We start from the raw sequence: 17,817 nt of genomic DNA on the forward strand, positions 1-17,817 counted from the left end.
TAAAAAAAACAATTATTCTCGTAGTTATTATCTCCTTTAAAATCAGAGAAGATCATAATTTTATTATTATTTATCAATCTTTCAAAATGATTAACAAATCAAATCTAAATCTTAAGGTAAACGTTTATAGTAGTAATATAAATTTTAATATTATTAACAAATAGATCTCTAATATACTTAAACTTTATTATTATTATTTGTGTAGAAATTCTATTACTAGAAAATTAGTTATTACAGACGGATATTTTTTTATGGATTTTATCTCATAGAAATATAGACAGAATTTCAGAGGGATTTTTTGTCAAAAAACAAAAAAAATGAATTAGCATAAATTACAGACGAAAAAGATAATCCGTCGATAATTCTGTCGAAAAAATTAATTTTTTTCCGTGAGAAATGGTTACAGACGAAAAATTCGTCTGTAATTAAATAGACAAAAATGTTGTGTTTTATTAAATTATTACAAAAAAAATTCATTTATAATTTAAAATTTGGGTAAAAAAACGTAAATAAGCCAAGGAAGCCGAGAAATTACGTAAATCCGCCAAACTGAAAATTGCTTCACGAATGAGCCAAAGCACATTACTATATAATTCGAACCAGGTTGGTTCGAACTAACAAAACACATAATTCGAACTAAGGTAGCTCGAATATTGATGGAACAAGTGATGCATGTAATTCGAACTAGGTGAGTTCGAATTAGTCAAAGTTTGCCTCGAATAGTAATTCGAACTATGTTGTTAAAAAATTAATAATTTATTAAAAAAAATTTATTAAAAAATTTATTAAAAAAATTAATAATTTAAAAATTAATAATTTAAAAATTAAAAAAATATATATTATTCCATACAAAATAATTAAAAATATATTTTATTCTATACAAAATAAATTTAAAAAATAGCTTAAAAGATGTTATGAGTACTATAAAAGTTTGTAATATTCTATTGATTTAGGTAAATACATGATAAAAATATTTTTTTTTAATTTCTAAATTATTAGTGATTATGTGGAGTATTTCTTTAATGTCCTAAGTCATTAGGACATTACAAATTTTATAGTATTTCTAACATTTTTTAAGCCATTTTTTAAATTATTTTGCATAGAATAAAATATTTTTTTGTGGTATAATTTTATTAAAATAATTTTAGTAAATTTATTTAAATTATATGGTGAGATATTACATGATTCGAATTACGCATGTGAAAGTTCGAATCACTCTGATTCAAATTATATAGTGAGCAATTCGAATTCTATACAATACTCTTCTGCCCATTATTGATAGCTAATGAATATTTTTTAATAAATTTATTTAAATTATACCACAAAAAAATATTTTATTCTATGCAAAATAATTTAAAAAATGGCTTAAAAAATTTTAGAAGTACTATAAAAATATGTAATGTTCTAATGACTTAGGACACTAAAGAAATATTCTACATAGTTACTAATAATTTAGAAATTAAAGAAAAAATATTTTTATCATGTATTTACCTAAATCACTAGAATATTACAAACTTTTATAGTACTCATAACATCTTTTAAGCCATTTTTTAAAATTATTTTGTATAGAATAAAATATATTTTTTAATTATTTTGTATGGAATAAAATATTTTCTTTTATTTCTAAATTATTATTGACTATGTAGAATATTTTATTTAAAATTTGAGTACATTCATGTATTTACCTAAGTTAGTAGAACATTACAAATTTTTATAGTACTCCTATCAATTTTTAAGCCATTTTTTTTAAATTGTTTTGCATAGGATAAAATATTATTTGTAGTATAATTTAAAAAAATTTATTAAAAAAATTTATTAAAAAGTATTCGTGAGCTATTAAAAATGGACAGAAAAATATTATATGAAATTTGAATTGATAACTTATTAATATTTTAAAAAAGTCTCGTAATTAAATATTTTGTTAGTTTTTTTTTTAACGTATGAAATAAAATATATATTTTTTTAATTTTTAAATTATTAATTTTTTTAATAAATTTTTTAATAAATTTTTTTAATAAATTATTAATTTTTTAACAGCATAATTCGAATTACTATTCGAGACAAACTTTGACTAATTCGAACCAACTAGGTTTGAATTACTTGCTGAAGCGTCCAAACGTGTAATTCAAACTCACCTAGTTCGAATTACTCTCAATGGTTCAGTTCGATTCATAAGGAAGCTACTTAGAAAAATGGAAAAAACAAGGCACCACATAATGATAATAAAGTTATGGATTGAAGAGACCGTGCAGGATACTTAAGAGATTATAGGCTTGGCATAAATAACCGCATTTCAGATGAGCAAGTTGGAAGACCAAAGTGCGAGGGTGAAACTAAGCTTTCATGATAGATGTGATATGTCCTTCCGCCTACACCCCGAGACAAAGGACGAAGTTGGGTCATGCCATCACCGGAGCTGTCAATATTAGGAAAATCTATGCTGCCATCATTTAAGTTACATAAAACAAACTTGCAACTAGGAGAAATCACCAGTAGAACATCATTTTTCAACATGTACACAGGCTCTAATGAAAAATTTCTAGGAGGATCAACGAGTAGTGGGTGGTGGGGGATTATGGCCAATTTAGTCCAAGATTGAGGAACTCCATACTCCTTCATCATCCAGAGAGTCCAATGAGTTTTCTTAGTCTCATAACAAACAGCAAGACAACCCCTCAAGGTAGCCAGTTGGGGAAACACACGGAGAGAATCATCTGAATCCCTACTGGGAAGGGAAATCTGACTATAAGTCTCTTTCACCAAGTCAAGGGAAAGAACTGCTACAAAACTAGTACGACTGCTGCAAAGAAGCCAATTAAGGGTGCCAGTGCCACTTACAAAAAGCCCTACCGGAGCCAACAGAATAGTCTTGTTATTGGGGTCATGTAGTCTATATGGGAAATCCTGAATTGTTCTCCAGGTAGATTTTGGGCCGAATGTGAAAATTCTGGTGAAAGATTCACCTGATTTCTTTTCCACAATGACGAAAAGCTTATACTTGTCGTTCACATGATCATAACCGAATCCACAGACGTCGAATATACCGCCAATTTCAAGCGGCTGAGATGTGAATCCGGTGCAGGGGTTCCACAGAATGGCACGAGGGCCCAATACTCCATCCTCACGCTGCTCATAGTGCAAGCACAGCAATCCATTACAAGAGCCAATCATGCGAAGGTGGCGTCGTCCCTCATAGCCAACTACTTTGGTGGGTTCGTGGGGACGGTTCTCGAACACAGATCGGACGGAGAAAACTCCGATTGTGGGGTATGAGTGCCAGGTGCTATGATAGGCAATACGCGGGTGGGTCAAGGCTGGATCCATCGCCATTGAACGTCGAAGGTGGTCCTTGGCAAATTGGGAACTGGAAATTAGGGTTCTCCATGAACTGCAGACACTGTTCCTTAATCGAACGAGAGACCTTGCCGGAATCCTCAGCAGGATTTCCGCTATGATCTCGTCCAGAAGGATAGGCGGTGGTTTTGTGGTGGTACAGCGGAGCAGTTCCGGCCACCCCTCGGTGGTTGTGACAACCTTGCCCTTCCTCGCAACAGTATCATCATTATCATCATCAGGAATGGGACCCCTCTTCATTCTCTACAACAGCAGGAATAAGAAATCAAAAACAATATAATTCTAACAAATCTACTCTCAAGATAAAACATACATTGAGATGAGATAGCGGAGGAGGAAGACGGCGGTCAGCACGGGCACGGGGCTGCCGCAACTTCTTCGATGAAATTTTGGAACTCCAGAATCCGGATCTATCCAATGTTATTTAACTAGTTAACCAGTTATCTTATCTCTCCTTCTGACATATTTATCTTTTTTCTTTTCAAAAAAGAATTTTAAATAATTTATTTCTTAATTATTTAATTTCCATAATATCTTATTACAATTATATTCGTTATTCCGTTCTGATTTTATTATGCTCAAATGACCATAAAAATTTTTATCTTTAAATTAAACATAGACAATATTAACTTGATCAAATTGTTTTAGCCTATAAAAAAATATTTTTTCAATAAAAAAAGATTTATTTTTCATTTATTTAGTGGATTTGTTAAATTTTAATAATAAAAAAAATATTAATAACAAAATAATTAAAAAATCTTTTTTTCTAGTAGATTGTAGATGAAGTACATGCTATTCTACTAGTAACGGATTTCTTCAACAATTTCAACATTCTTACTTATGATAATCTTTCCTACTAGTAGATTGTAGATGAAGTACATACTGTACTATTAGTAGGAGAATTCTTCAACAGTCTCAACATATAGAATACACAGGAATGGATTTTTTTTTAATAGAGTAAAGTATAATTTTTCATTATTAATTTTATAAGTGGAATTAAAAAAAAATAAGAAAGAGAATAATAAAGAATTAAAAATTACACTTTATTTTCTTAATTTTTTTTTTACAATTAAGAGGATCTATTCTAAAAAAACGATTATTTTTGTAGTTATTATCTCCTTTAAAATTAGAGAAGATCATGATTTTATTATTATTTATCAATCTTTCAAAATGATTAACAAATCAAATCTAAATTTTAAGGTAAACGTTTATAGTAGTAATATAAATTTTAATATTATTAACAAATAGATCTCTAATATACTTAAACTTTATTATTATTATTTGTGTAGAAATTCTACTACTAGAAAATTAGTTATTATAGACGGATATTTTTTATGGATTTTATCTCACGGGAATATAAACAGAATTTTAGAAAAATTTTATGTCAAAAAACAAAAAAAAATGAATTAGCATAAATTACAGACGAAAAAGATAATCCGTCGATAATTCTGTCGAAAAAATTAATTTTTTTCCGTGAGATTTCGTCTGTAATTAAATAGACAAAAATGTTGTGTTTTATTAAATTATTACAAACAAAAAATTCATTTATAATTTAAAATTTGGGTAAGAAACGTAAATAAGCCAAGGAAGCTGAAAAATTACGCAAATCCGCCAAACTGAAAATTGCTTGAGCCAAAGCACATTACTATATAATTCAAACCAGATTGGTTCGAATTAACAAAACACATAATTCGAACCAAAGTAGCTCGAATATTGATGGAACAAGTGATGCATGTAATTCGAACCTAGTTGGTTCGAACTAGGATTGAGAGTAATTCGAAATAGGTGAGTTCGAATTAGTCAAAGTTTGCCTCGAATAGTAATTCGAACTATGTTGTTAAAAATTTAATAATTTATTTAAAAAAATTATTAAAAAAATTAATAATTTAAAAATTAAAAAATATATATTATTCCATACAAAATAATTAAAAAATATATTTTATTCTATACAAAATAAATTTAAAAAATAGCTTAAAAGATGTTATGAGTACTATAAAAGTTTGTAATATTCTATTGATTTAGGTAAATACATGATAAAAATATTTTTTCTTTAATTTCTAAATTATTAGTGATTATGTTGAGTATTTTTTTAATGTCCTAAGTCATTAGGACATTACAAATTTTATAGTACTTCTAACATTTTTTAAGTCATTTTTTAAATTATTTTGCATAGAATAAAATATTTTTTTGTGGTATAATTTAAATAATTTTATTAAAATAATTTTAGTAAATTTATTTAAATTATATAGTGAGATATTATATGATTCGAATTACGCATGTGGAAGTTAGAATCACTCTGATTCAAATTATATGGTGAGCAATTCGAATTCTATACAATACTCTTCTGCCCATTCTTGATAGCTAATGAATATTTTTTAATAAATTTATTTAAATTATACCACAAAAAAATATTTTATTCTATGCAAAATAATTTAAAAAATGGCTTAAAAAATTTTAGAAGTACTATAAAAATATGTAATGTCCTAATGACTTAGGACACTAAAGAAATATTCTACATAGTCACTAATAATTTAGAAATTAAAGAAAAAATATTTTTATCATGTATTTACCTAAATCACTAGAATATTACAAACTTTTATAGTATTCATAACAACTTTTAAGCCATTTTTTAAAATTATTTTGTATAGAATAAAATATATTTTTAAATTATTTTGTATGAAATAAAATATTTTCTTTCATTTCTAAATTATTATTGACTATGTAGAATATTTTATTTAAAATTTGAGTACATTCATGTATTTACCTAAGTTATTAGAACATTACAAATTTTTATAGTACTCCTAATATTTTTTAAGCCATTTTTTTAAATTATTTTGCATAGGATAAAATATTATTTGTAGTATAATTTAAAAAAATTTATTAAAAAATTTTATTAAAAAGTATTCATGAACTATTAAAAATGAACAGAAAAGTATTGTATGGAATTAGAATTGATAGCTCATTAATATTTTAAAAAAAGTCTCGTAATTAAATATTTTGTTAGCTTTTTTTTAACGTATGAAATAAAATATATATTTTTTTAATTTTTAAATTATTAATTTTTTTAATAAATTTTTTTAATAAATTATTAATTTTTTAACAGCATAATTCGAATTACTATTCGAGACAAACTTTGACTAATTCCAACCAACTAGGAATTACTTGCTGAAGCGCCAAACCTGTAATTCGAACTCACCTAGTTCGAATTACTCTCGATCCTAATTCGAAACACGATTGGTATTCATGTATGTATGGTTCAGTTCGATTCATAAGGAAGCTACTTAAAAAAAATGGAAAAAACAAGGCACCACATAATGATAATAAAGTTATGGATTGAAGAGACCGTGCAGGATATTCTTCACCAAATGAAGAGGCTTAAGAGATTATAGGCTTGGCTTAAATAACCGCATTTCAGATGAGCAAGTTGGAAGACCAAAGTGCGAGGGTGAAACTAAGCTTTCATAATAGATGTGATATGTCCTTCCGCCTACACCCCGAGACAAAGGACGGAGTTGGGTCATGCCATCACCGGAGCTGTCAATATTAGGAAAATCTATGCTGCCATCGTTCAAGTTACATAAAACAAACTTGCAACTAGGAGAAATCACCAGTAGAACATCATTTTTCAACATGTACACAGGCACTAATGAAAAATTTCTAGGAGGATCAAGGAGTAGTGGGTGGTGGGGGATTATGGCCAATTTAGTCCAAGATTGAGGAACTCCATACTCCTTCATCATCCAGAGAGTCCAATGAGTTTTCTTAGTCTCATAACAAACAGCAAGACAACCCCTCAAGATACTCAAATGGGGAAACACACGGAGAGCATCATCTGAATCCCTACTGGGAAGGGAAATCTGACTATAAGTCTCTTTCACCAAGTCAAGGGAAAGAACTGCTACAAAACTAGTACGACTGCTGCAAAGAAGCCAATTAAGGGTGCCAGTGCCACTAACAAAAAGCCCTACCGGAGCCAACAGAATAGTCTTGTTATTGGGGTCATGTAGTCTATATGGGAAATCCTGAATTGTTCTCCAGGTAGATTTTGGGCCGAATGTGAAAATTCTGGTGAAAGATTCACCTGATTTCTTTTCCACAATGACGAAAAGCTTATACTTGTCGTTCACATGATCATAACCGAATCCACAGACGCTGAATATACCGCCAATTTCAAGCGGCTGAGATGTGAATCCGGTGCAGGGGTTCCACAGCATGGCACGAGGGCTCAATAATCCATCCTCACGCTGCTTATCGTGCAAGCACAGCAATCCATTACAAGTGCCAATCATGCGAAGGTAGCGTCGTCCCTCATAGCCAACTACTTTGGTGGGTTCGTGGGGACGGTTCTCGAACACAGATCGGACGGAGAAAACTCCGATTGTGGGGTATGAGTGCCAGGTGCTATTATAGGCAATACGCGGGTGGGTCAAGGCTGGATCCATCGCCATTGAACGTCGAAGGTGGTCCTTGGCAAATTGGGAACTGGAAATTAGGGTTCTCCATGAACTGCAGACACTGTTCCTTAATCGAACGAGAGACCTTGCCGGAATCCTCAGCAGGATTTCCGCTATGAGCTCGTCCAGAAGGATAGGCGGTGGTTTTGTGGTGGTACAGCGGAGCAGTTCCGGCCACCCCTCGGTGGTTGTGACAACCTTGCCCTTCCTCGCAACAGTATCATCATCATCATCATCAGGAATGGGACCCCTCTTCATTCTCTACAACAGCAGGAATAAGAAATCAAAAACAATATAATTCTAACAAATCTACTCTCAAGATAAAACATACATTGAGATGAGATAGCGGAGGAGGAAGACGGCGGTCAGCACGGGCACGGGGCTGCCGCAACTTCTTCGATGAAATTTTGGAACTCCGGAATCCGGATCTATCCAATGTTATTTAACTAGTTAACCACTTATCTTATCTCTCCTTCTGATATATTCAACATATTTATCTTTCTTCTTTTCAAAAAAAAATTTTAAATAATTTTTTTTTAATTATTTAATTTCCATAATATCTTATTACAATTATATTTGTTATTTCGTTCTGATTTTACTATGTTCAAGTGACTATCAAAGATTTTATCTTTGAATTAAATATAGACAATATTAACTTGATCAAATTATTTTAGTCTATAAAAAAATATTTTTTCAATAAAGAAAGATTTGTTTTTCATTTATTTAGTGTATTTGTTAAATTTTAATAATAAAAAAAAATATTAACAAAATAATTAAAAAAAAAAATTTTCTAGTAGATTGTAGATGAAGTACATGCTGTTCTACTAGTAACGGATTTCTTCAACAATTTCAACATTCTTACTTATGATAATCTTTCCTACTAGTAGATTTTAGATGAAGTACATGCTGTCCTATTAGTAGGAGAATTCTTCAACAGTCTCAACATATAGAATACACAGAAATGCAGGAATGGATCCTTTTTTTTTCTAATGGAGTAAAAGTATAATTTTTCATTATTAATTTTATAAGTGGGACTTAAAATGTCAAACTCTCGAGTTAAATCGTAAATTCGTACGAGTTTACGAGTTTAGATATGGAATCGAGTTGACTCGGTCATACACTCTATCCTGAGTAAACTCGGCTAGATTCAGCTAGACTCGGTCAGACTCGATCAAACTCGGACAAACTCGTGAGTCTAGGACCGAGTTAGCGAGTTTGTATTTTTCTTCATTTTTGCTAAAAAAATGTCTTTTTGAAACAAAAAAAAAACACTTTTTTTTATTAGGGTTACGATAATACTCCCAAAGAATGAAAGAAAACTCACTCACAACTCACTCATCTGCATCGTTTCTCTCAAGTCTCACTTTCTTCATGTTCTGCCGCAGTCGTCGTTCACCGTCGAGCTGCTGCTATTTGCCTGCGTCTGCTACCTCTGCTCTGATTTGCGCCATTGTCTTTGTGAATTTTATCTATGTTGCCCTCTACTTTGTATTTCTTCACATCTCCACTATCCGCAACTCCATTGTGCTATCACCGTTCACGAGTTTGACTACTTCTCCTACAATCCTATCTCTACTATGGTTTGTGCCGTCGTGAAATCTATGACTCTTTGTCGCCATCATTTCGTGCTACTGCTATACCCTTGTCTTCGATCTGCTGTTGCTAGGACTTTGCCCCTTCTTTTCTTCTGTATCCTCTATTTTGTGTATGCCTTTTGCCCTTTCTTTTAGCCTTTGCTTCTTGATTTAGTTTTTTTTTTCTTTTTAAATTTTATTGCTTCTAATTTTAGTTTATTGCTTATCGTTTATGTTAAATGGCCAGATGGTTCATCCATTCATGGCTGATTAGTAATTAATTATTTTGAATAGAGTTAATTTGATTATTTGATATTGTTCAATATTCAATTAAAGATTTAGTATTACAGATTTAGAATTTTTAATTTTGTGTGTTCTATGTTGTATTTGTATAATAATTATTATAAATGATTTGAATGTGTATTTTAAAGTATTTGTTATAATGTATGCTCCTATTTTAATTTATTATGTGCTTTAAGATTGATATTATTAATTTTAAGGGTTAGAATTGAGTAAATATACATTATATATATATATATATATATATATATATATATATATATATATATATATATATATATATAACTTCATAACAGGTGAACTCGTACGAGTCTACGAGTTAACTCGCGAGTCGAGTCTAGGTCAGCTCCACGAGTTTACTTAGACTCGCGAGTTTGACAACCTTGAGTGGGACTAAAAAAAATATAAGAAAGAGAATAATAAAAAATTAAAAATTATACTTTATTTTTTTAATTTTTTTTTTTTACAATTAGGAGGATCCATTCTAAAAAAAATGATTATTTTCGTAATTATTATCTCATTTAAATCATAGAAGATCATGATTTTATTATTATTTATCAATCTTTCGAAATGATTAACAAATCAAATCTAAATCTTAAGGTAAACGTTTATAATAATAATATAAATTTTAATATTATTAACAAATAGATCCCTAATATACTTAAACTTTATTATTATATAAAAATATCAACTAAATATAATTTTAAATTATTAAAATATAACGAGTAATTACTTACTATCATTGCCTTTTAATGTCATCAACCCATAAAAAAATTTATTATTATTATTATTATTATTATTATTATTATTATTATTATTATTGGAATTCTTACTATAAATTACTAATAATGACTATAATGATTTGTAAAATTTCTTGTTCCTCAAGCTTATATTATAAATCATAAAATTTTAGGGTATAGTACTAAATTGGTCCTTATGTTTGGGCATAATTCTGTTTTAGTCCTTAAGGTTTAAAGTATTCTATTTGAATCCAAAAAAGTTTCATTTAGCATCAATTTAGTTCCACAGTGAAGTCAAAATTAAATAATTAACGGAATGTCTTACATAACAACAGTACAAAAACAAAATCAATAATGGAGAATAAGTACAGGCTCCAGAGACACAAAATCAACCGTGGATGCATCAATACATTCATTTATTATTTTTTTTATAATATAAATAAAATATTTTCTATAGAACTAAAGAGTCATCCCAATCCACCTACCAAGTTATTCCTTGGCCGCTACTTTTCTCTTGTATCATGAATACTGTTTGGTTTCGTCAGAATAAGTATATCTTTGAAGAGGATCGAACTATGCCAGAGGATACTATCTATTTGGCTGCTCTTCGGCTAGCTCAAGATTACGCTGCTACCCTGAGTTTATCAGAATAAGGAGAAATGTTGGTTCTTTTATGGAAAAGCAGATTTATTCGTCTATCCCAATCCTCTCCCCCCCTTCCTCTTTTATTAGACTAAATACAGATGGTTCAGTGTTAAAGGAGGGAAAGGTTGCATGTGGTGTATTTTGCGGGATCATAAAGGACAATTCTTAGCTTGTTTTAGCGCCAATCTAGGTGTTTATATTGTTACTGTGCCTAAATTGTGGGGTATACTTCTTGATACGGAATTAGCTATTCATTTGGGTATTGCTAATCTCGCTATTGAGGTTGATTCTAGAGTTGCAGTTTCGTTTGTATCTGAATAATACTATCGATCTCCATGAAGTTCACATGCTCATCGTGGCTATTAAAGACAGGTTCAGCAAGTTTTTAAGTTAGAAGCTTCGCCATAAATTTCGAAAAGCAAATTGATTTTTCGATCGTTTAACATCTAATAGTCACTCTCTGAAATTTGATTGTAATTTCTTTTATAATTTATCTTCCTATATTTCGTCTTATTTTCTTTTTAATGTCATGACGTCTCCTTTTCTAGAATAATTTTTAGGTAGTGTCTTTGGGTTTTTTACCTCGTTGTTTATCAAAAAATATATAAATTATATTATTTTAATTTAAATGTTATCAAACACTTACTATTTTATCATGTTGATATTTTGAATTCAATTCCTACACTTAATTCCTAAGGATTTGACGCAGAAATCTCAAATTTTTTGGATAACCAAAGTCCAATGACTTATGTTTAACTTATGTTAATATTGCTGTGTATAATTTTAAATTTTTATTTTATTATTTTTTTAAATAAAATTTATTATACTTATATTTATTTTTAAATTATTTATGTTTATCTTTTTTTAATAAAATTATCTAAAAATTTTGGTGATTTTAACTTATTTTAAAATTTAAAATTAATTTTATAGTATAAAATGGTAACAATATTCTCTCGTAATATATAACAACAATATATAATAAAAATCCTTCGACTTTTCTTTTCTTATTTTTCATACTTTTATTAATAATTTACATAACTATGAGTGTATATTATATGGAGAAAAAATTTAAAATGAAAAATTGGTAAAATAAATAAATAAATAAAAAGATCCTAAAAGATGGGAAAACATCCACATGAGGCCTTAGCTAAGACGCTCATCAGTGCTCCCCGACGCCTAAGTGGCCGGACCAATTCCCAGCAACTCTCTCCTCCGTCGCTGCAGCCTTCCTCCGACGGAAACTTCGGCAATGGCGCGGGCTCATTCCGTTCTTGCCTCATCTTAATGTCACTCAGATCCATTTGCAACGGAAACTTCACCGTTCCAAACATCCCGTTGTAACGCTTATTATTTGAGCTGCAGCTCTTCCGGCACCGCCTTTCCATGCAGGACGGTGATCTAAGCAGGGCGGTAAAGCCGTTGGTCCGACCGGAGTTTTGCTTGGCCAAAGTCTCTGGTTTACTCAGCTCCGAATCCGGTCTGGTTTGACGAGTTATGACTTTGCCGCAAAAAACGACGTCGTTGGGAACGGTTGGGGAAACAGCTTTGGGGAACTCGAAGTTGGAGTGAGATGCAGGTCTAGTTTCAAGTAAATTCTGGTAACGTTCCATAATTTGTTAGTGGCTAATGGATTCACAGTGAAAATTCAAAATTGTTTGAAGCTAGTTGTGGATGTTAGTTAATTGGGAGTGGAACACAGAGAAGCATTTATAGTTGGTTGTGTGGTTCAACGTTTATGATACGTCATTTTTTTCCTCTCTTTTTTTAATTATTTTGTGATATAATAATAAATTAATACACGCAGAGTAAGAATTACTCTTCCCTTTGTAAGAACTAGACGTTTTTTCTAGATAGAGATTGTAGAGGAAGTTGACTGGGTAAGGTTTTGTTTCCACGGTATCAGCACGGCTAGGGTTAGCTCAGTTATAAATAAACTAGTTCTAGAAAGTAAGAAACAAAAGGGGATCCAGAAGAATTGCACTGTATTTCAAAATGGTTCTAGAATCCGTCCATTATTTATTTAAACCAGCATTATTTCTTACTATCGTTTATTGACTCCAAGAAATATTGTCTTTAAGACTCCTTATATATGGAATATATTTATCATTCTTTAATTAATTTATACTTATATGCTTTTTGTTTTTTTAAGATATTGATAAGTTCAGGTGAATTTGACATTGCAAAATTAGGAGATATATTTTCATGTTAATTAGTTTGTGTTTCAACTTCCAAACCTCTGTTGTCAATCCTCTTTGGCTTTCTCATACTTATACTAAATATTGGTTGATGTTATTTAGTTTGTACAATCGCATAAATCAACATAATATTGTTTATAAATATTAAAAAAATTAGTGTATATTTTTATAAATAAACTGAAAAACGTTATACATAGTAACCTAATCTCAGGCAACATAAGTGCAACACAGCAACTTGCTGTATATAAAGGAATCTAAATTAGTTTTTAAAATAAAAAATGGGAAAAGGTTAGGAATAATCATTTTTTAAGCCAATAAACAAAAACAACTATCTTTTTCTTTAAACTCTTTATTTCTTAAAAAAAAAAACTAAAATAAAAATAAAATCATTGTTGCTTAGAAAAGAAAAATTGAGAAGGTGGTGAAGCCCATGCAGCTTCGTGATCACCATCCTCATCCACAACGTCTTCAACTTGTTTCTACACTCCCATAGGATACTGGTAGTAGACGCTTACGGATGCGCATTTGCAAAAGCTACATGGTTAGAACAGCATAGGTACTAATTTGTCCCAAAAGACTTGCCAATTAACACATGTAACACATTGACATGATAAAACCATGCAACATTCCATTATAAGATACATTACTTATGAATGGCGAATAAGAATACATAGTCGCACAAAATGCTAACTATCGCCTTCCATTTAAGATATATTACTTACAGGTAATTTAAATGTTCTCGTTTTACAAAATTACATGAAAAGTGATACCATCAAAAGCATGGCCAATACTACTATTGCAATTCAAACCGATAAAAAAATTCCGACCATAAGCGATTTAAGAATCTGTTAGCGGTACATTATATGGCCAATACCAACCAGGCACAAATACCAACCACCATATGGCTTAGTACAATGACATCTAGATTTGTAAACTCAAATAGACAAATGAACCATGCCTCGTTAATTTGGAGTCCAGCTACTAAGACTGACTCCAATATCAACATATATGGTCATCGAACAAATTGTTGAACAATTCAAATGATCAGCATACTGCCTCTAGGCTTCATCTACTGTCCCATGTTAGGGGGAGGTGGAGGCATCCGGACACCCTGATTCTGCATTTGTTGGGATGGGAAACCTTGGGGTGGAGGTGGCATTGACGGCGGTCTAGAACCCATGTTGAAACCTCCTGATGTGCCACTGCCAACTGGGGGAGGGGGCGGGATAGATGGCATTCCACCAGGAGGTGCAGGTCTGGGACCATTTGCCATAGGAGGAGGGGGTGGCAATGATCCTGGCATTGGAGGTGGAGGGGCTCTAGGAGGATTTCCAATAGGTGCACCAGGAGGTAGCCCCTGTGGAGGAGGAGGAGGTGGTGGTGGAGCTTGAGGTGGCGGGGGCATGGGCCTTGGTGGAACACCAGGTGCTGCTGTACCATTGGCAGTAGATGGGGGCTGTGGTTTGTTTGCCTCTGGTGGCTTGGATTTAAAATACAATTGTAGCTGCATAAAAATATCAATTTCATCATCAATGACAGGTGACAAATCGAATATCATTGAGCACACCATATGAACAAAAAGAACAAGCAATAGCCAGAAAGAAATTAAACAACCAGATTCAAGGCCATGTGGCTGTAGAGCCATGCCATTTTTCCAATATTAAATGTGTTAAAGCTCTCGGGATCAGTGCATATTATTTCCTTGGCTTAACATACTATAGGTTCTGCTTCTAATTTTTCGTCCAAAAAAAGGGGTTCAGAAAGATATATTAATTCAATGCTCCCAGATCACTTTCCCAATTCCCTAAGGAAAAATATCAAATTATTCCCCAATTCCACGCAAAATATGTACTTTCATTAAAAAAAAAAAATGGGAAACAGGAGGAAAGTATACCGTGAACATCTTTGAATCTGGGTCCCAGTGTGAGAAAAATTTTGGTGTAGACTTATCAATCTCCGTGCTAGGGACCTGTAAATACAGATTAATCAACAAAAGAAAGAATTTTCTCAACTCAGCACAAATGGACTAAGGCCCAATAAAAATTCACTATAATTCTTTTTCCTTAGAAAAAATATAAAAAAGACAAAAGGGATAAACAAGAGCAGTGATTTACCTTGAAAGCAATGATTTCATATGGTTCAGCCGCAAACAAAAGATATTGATATCTTTTATCAAATGGTTGCACCCTCTGTGAAAAAATGTGACCAGAGAGAGGGAAAAAGTAATTTATTTTAGACCATGCTTTCATTGAGGACAAAAAGAATGCAACTTAACACAGAAAGATAGTGATAAGCCAATAAAATGACACAGTCCCACCTGCTCATAAGAAGACATAAATCGGTGCCTTGGCTTTGTTAGGTCTTCAATCTCAGGATATTCAATCTGTATAATTCGGAAAAATAATAAATTAAGAAAGTTACGAGGCAGAAGGGAAACTGAAGAAGTAAAGATAACCTAAAAAATACCTGGAAAAGCAGAGATCGTTGCTTTGTCTCTGGATCATATTGCTTTGTCACCCGATATCCAGGTCGACCAATCTTGACTGCCAAAATATAAAATATTTCCGCATTATATTCTTATGTTAAATAGGGTTTCTTTTATAAAATAAAAGATTAAAAAAAAAATCAACCACAAAGTAATATTGACAGCATCTTGCATCTCACTCTGTATAAAACCACTCTCATAGTACGCAAGACACAAATCAGTTCAAATGGAATAATATCATCTCATTCATCATTATAATCACACAATTATGGAGAGCCACATTTGTGTTGTTTTCTAATATGTCCCATAATTCCATAACATATCATGTAGAAAATAATAAGTTGAAGTCCCACAAATAGGCATGGATACTAATCTCATATTCTGATCAAGCACAACATAGCTATAAAGAAAACCCCAAGTTGTGAAGTTATCCCCGTTCACTAGGTACGCCGAATTAGCATTCATAATCCATATAACCCACATCAAAATATGTAAAGAAAATGTTTGGACCTATAAAATCAATTTGAAAACTACGGGCGGAGAATGATTTTTGAGCAGCCCACTCTTTATCTCTACAAGAGAAGACCAGTAAGTTCTACCCAAGTAGATGTCAATGAAAAATTGAAATTTTAGAAGATATCTGAGAGGGAAAATTGACTGGTCTCTGAGATCAGAAATGTTAAAGAATCGTCTCCAGATTCAGATATCCCTAAGCTTCAGTCATCAAAACAGATAAATCCTATTGTTAGTCCCTGTAAATATTGTTACCCCAAACAACTATTTGTATAACATCCCATCACACGAAATGATACTTTCATATGCTACATACAACCACAACCGCCAATGCAGAATGGAATGTACCCTTACGTTGAACCATGAAATTCAAGATAAATAAATCACAATTGTCACTGACGCTTACAAATTAGTATTAGTATCATTTTCATGCCAGATATTTCATTTTAGCTATTATGTTCTTCTTTTCAAGAGAAAGGGTAGTCCTTAACATTGTGTCCTCGTATGCTCTCAACTCAATCAGTACTTAATTTACTAACACAGACACTAATCTGATTGATAGATTGATATCTATGACTAAACTAGTGATATACTATTTTGATTGAGAATTAGAATTACAAAAAAAAATTAAAATAAAAAAAATAAAAACCTGTTTTGCGAACGGAAACTTTGCGCTTGTGAGGTTGAGGTTGAGCTGGAGCATCTTTAGCTTCACGAGCAGCACGCTTCGCCAAATTCGTTTGATGTCGTTTCCCCTGCGTATGGGCCAAGTAGTTCCCTTCATTGTTGTGCAAAGTCAAGCAAAGCTTGCACTCGTAGCTGAGAAAAAAAAAAAAAGCAATTCAATTTATTGAGAATCGCTCGCAACAGAGGAATATTTTCAGAGCTAGGGTTTTAGGGAAACTAGGGTTTTTGTTTACCTTCCGAGGTGATTGCGCATGAAATAAGGATCCTTGGCGAGATCAATGGTCTCGAGGGCAAGCCGCCGGAGACGCTCACGGCGGTCGATGGCTTCGTTCTGAGCGGAGGCGGCGCCGCCGCTCCCTGGCTTGGAACCCCATTCTCGATCCATCTATAATGCTACTCAGCAGAGAGCGGGAATAAGGTAGTGAGGGAGGATGGTAATGGCGAAAGCAGCAAGGCGGTGAGGGCAGCCACGAAGGCAGCAATGGAAGAGAAGAGAGGGAAAGTGAGTGACTGCAGTGATGGCAGAGAAGAGAGGAAGTGAGATTTGAGATTGGGAGTGAGGCAAAGTTGAGACGAGAAATTGAGTTTGAGAAAGAATCAGACAAAATGAGATTAGGTTTTTTTGTGGAAATATATCTGGGGACAACTTAGTAATTTCAATATACCTTTTTTTTGTTTTTTGAAGCAGGGAGAATTGTGGAGAACTATGGAGAGAAATTAACTTAAGAGAGTAAATACTAAATGGTTAAATTAGTTTTTAAAAAAAATATATTTTTTAAATATATTTTTAAAAGATTTTTTTAATTTAATTTATTTTTTAAAAGTTTTTAGTTAATCAGGTTAGCCTTTTTATCATTTTGGTTGTTAAGA

At 31.8% G+C, this 17,817-nt stretch overlaps 3 protein-coding genes across 3 annotated transcripts; all 3 read right to left on the reverse strand.

Annotated features, from left to right (window-relative positions):
* Positions 1-2,256: 2,256 nt before the first annotated feature.
* On the reverse strand, positions 2,257-3,813 carry LOC110262431 (F-box/kelch-repeat protein At3g23880-like). Its single transcript, XM_088498805.1, has 2 exons — positions 3,668-3,813; positions 2,257-3,597 (listed from the first exon to the last, which is right to left on the reverse strand). Exon 2 carries the CDS (start codon positions 3,592-3,594, stop codon positions 2,266-2,268), a length of 1,329 nt encoding a protein of 442 aa, XP_088354931.1. The 5' UTR covers positions 3,595-3,597; positions 3,668-3,813; the 3' UTR covers positions 2,257-2,265.
* Positions 3,814-6,578: 2,765 nt separating this feature from the next.
* Positions 6,579-8,276, reverse strand: LOC107622516 (F-box/kelch-repeat protein At3g23880-like). The gene is made up of 2 exons (XM_088498843.1): positions 8,140-8,276; positions 6,579-8,069 (listed from the first exon to the last, which is right to left on the reverse strand). Exon 2 carries the CDS (start codon positions 8,064-8,066, stop codon positions 6,738-6,740), a length of 1,329 nt encoding a protein of 442 aa, XP_088354969.1. The 5' UTR covers positions 8,067-8,069; positions 8,140-8,276; the 3' UTR covers positions 6,579-6,737.
* Positions 8,277-13,927: 5,651 nt separating this feature from the next.
* Positions 13,928-17,596, reverse strand: LOC107623528 (hydroxyproline-rich glycoprotein family protein). The gene is made up of 7 exons (XM_016325844.3): positions 17,181-17,596; positions 16,910-17,079; positions 15,729-15,805; positions 15,580-15,645; positions 15,377-15,451; positions 15,157-15,231; positions 13,928-14,766 (listed from the first exon to the last, which is right to left on the reverse strand). The coding sequence occupies exons 1-7, from the start codon at positions 17,330-17,332 to the stop codon at positions 14,332-14,334; spliced, it is 1,050 nt and encodes a 349-aa protein (XP_016181330.1). The 5' UTR covers positions 17,333-17,596; the 3' UTR covers positions 13,928-14,331.
* Positions 17,597-17,817: the final 221 nt, after the last annotated feature.

Source organism: Arachis ipaensis, chromosome B10 (assembly GCF_059453495.1).
Source record: "Arachis ipaensis isolate K30076 ecotype BB chromosome B10, ASM5945349v1, whole genome shotgun sequence".
NCBI classification, from domain to species: domain Eukaryota; kingdom Viridiplantae; phylum Streptophyta; class Magnoliopsida; order Fabales; family Fabaceae; genus Arachis; species Arachis ipaensis.

Excerpts from the sequence above, each read along its gene's own strand:
- LOC107623528 (XM_016325844.3), bottom strand. The coding sequence starts at position 17,332 with ATGGATCGAGAATGGGGTTCCAAGCCAGGGAGCGGCGGCGCCGCCTCC. Across the intron at positions 17,080-17,180 it reads ATGCGCAATCACCTCGGAAG|CTACGAGTGCAAGCTTTGCT; the intron begins GTAAACAAAAAC and ends TTTTTTTCTCAG. Across the intron at positions 15,452-15,579 it reads TTATGTCTTCTTATGAGCAG|AGGGTGCAACCATTTGATAA; the intron begins GTGGGACTGTGT and ends ATTTTTTCACAG.
- LOC110262431 (XM_088498805.1), bottom strand. The coding sequence starts at position 3,594 with ATGAAGAGGGGTCCCATTCCTGATGATGATAATGATGATACTGTTGCG.
- LOC107622516 (XM_088498843.1), bottom strand. The coding sequence starts at position 8,066 with ATGAAGAGGGGTCCCATTCCTGATGATGATGATGATGATACTGTTGCG.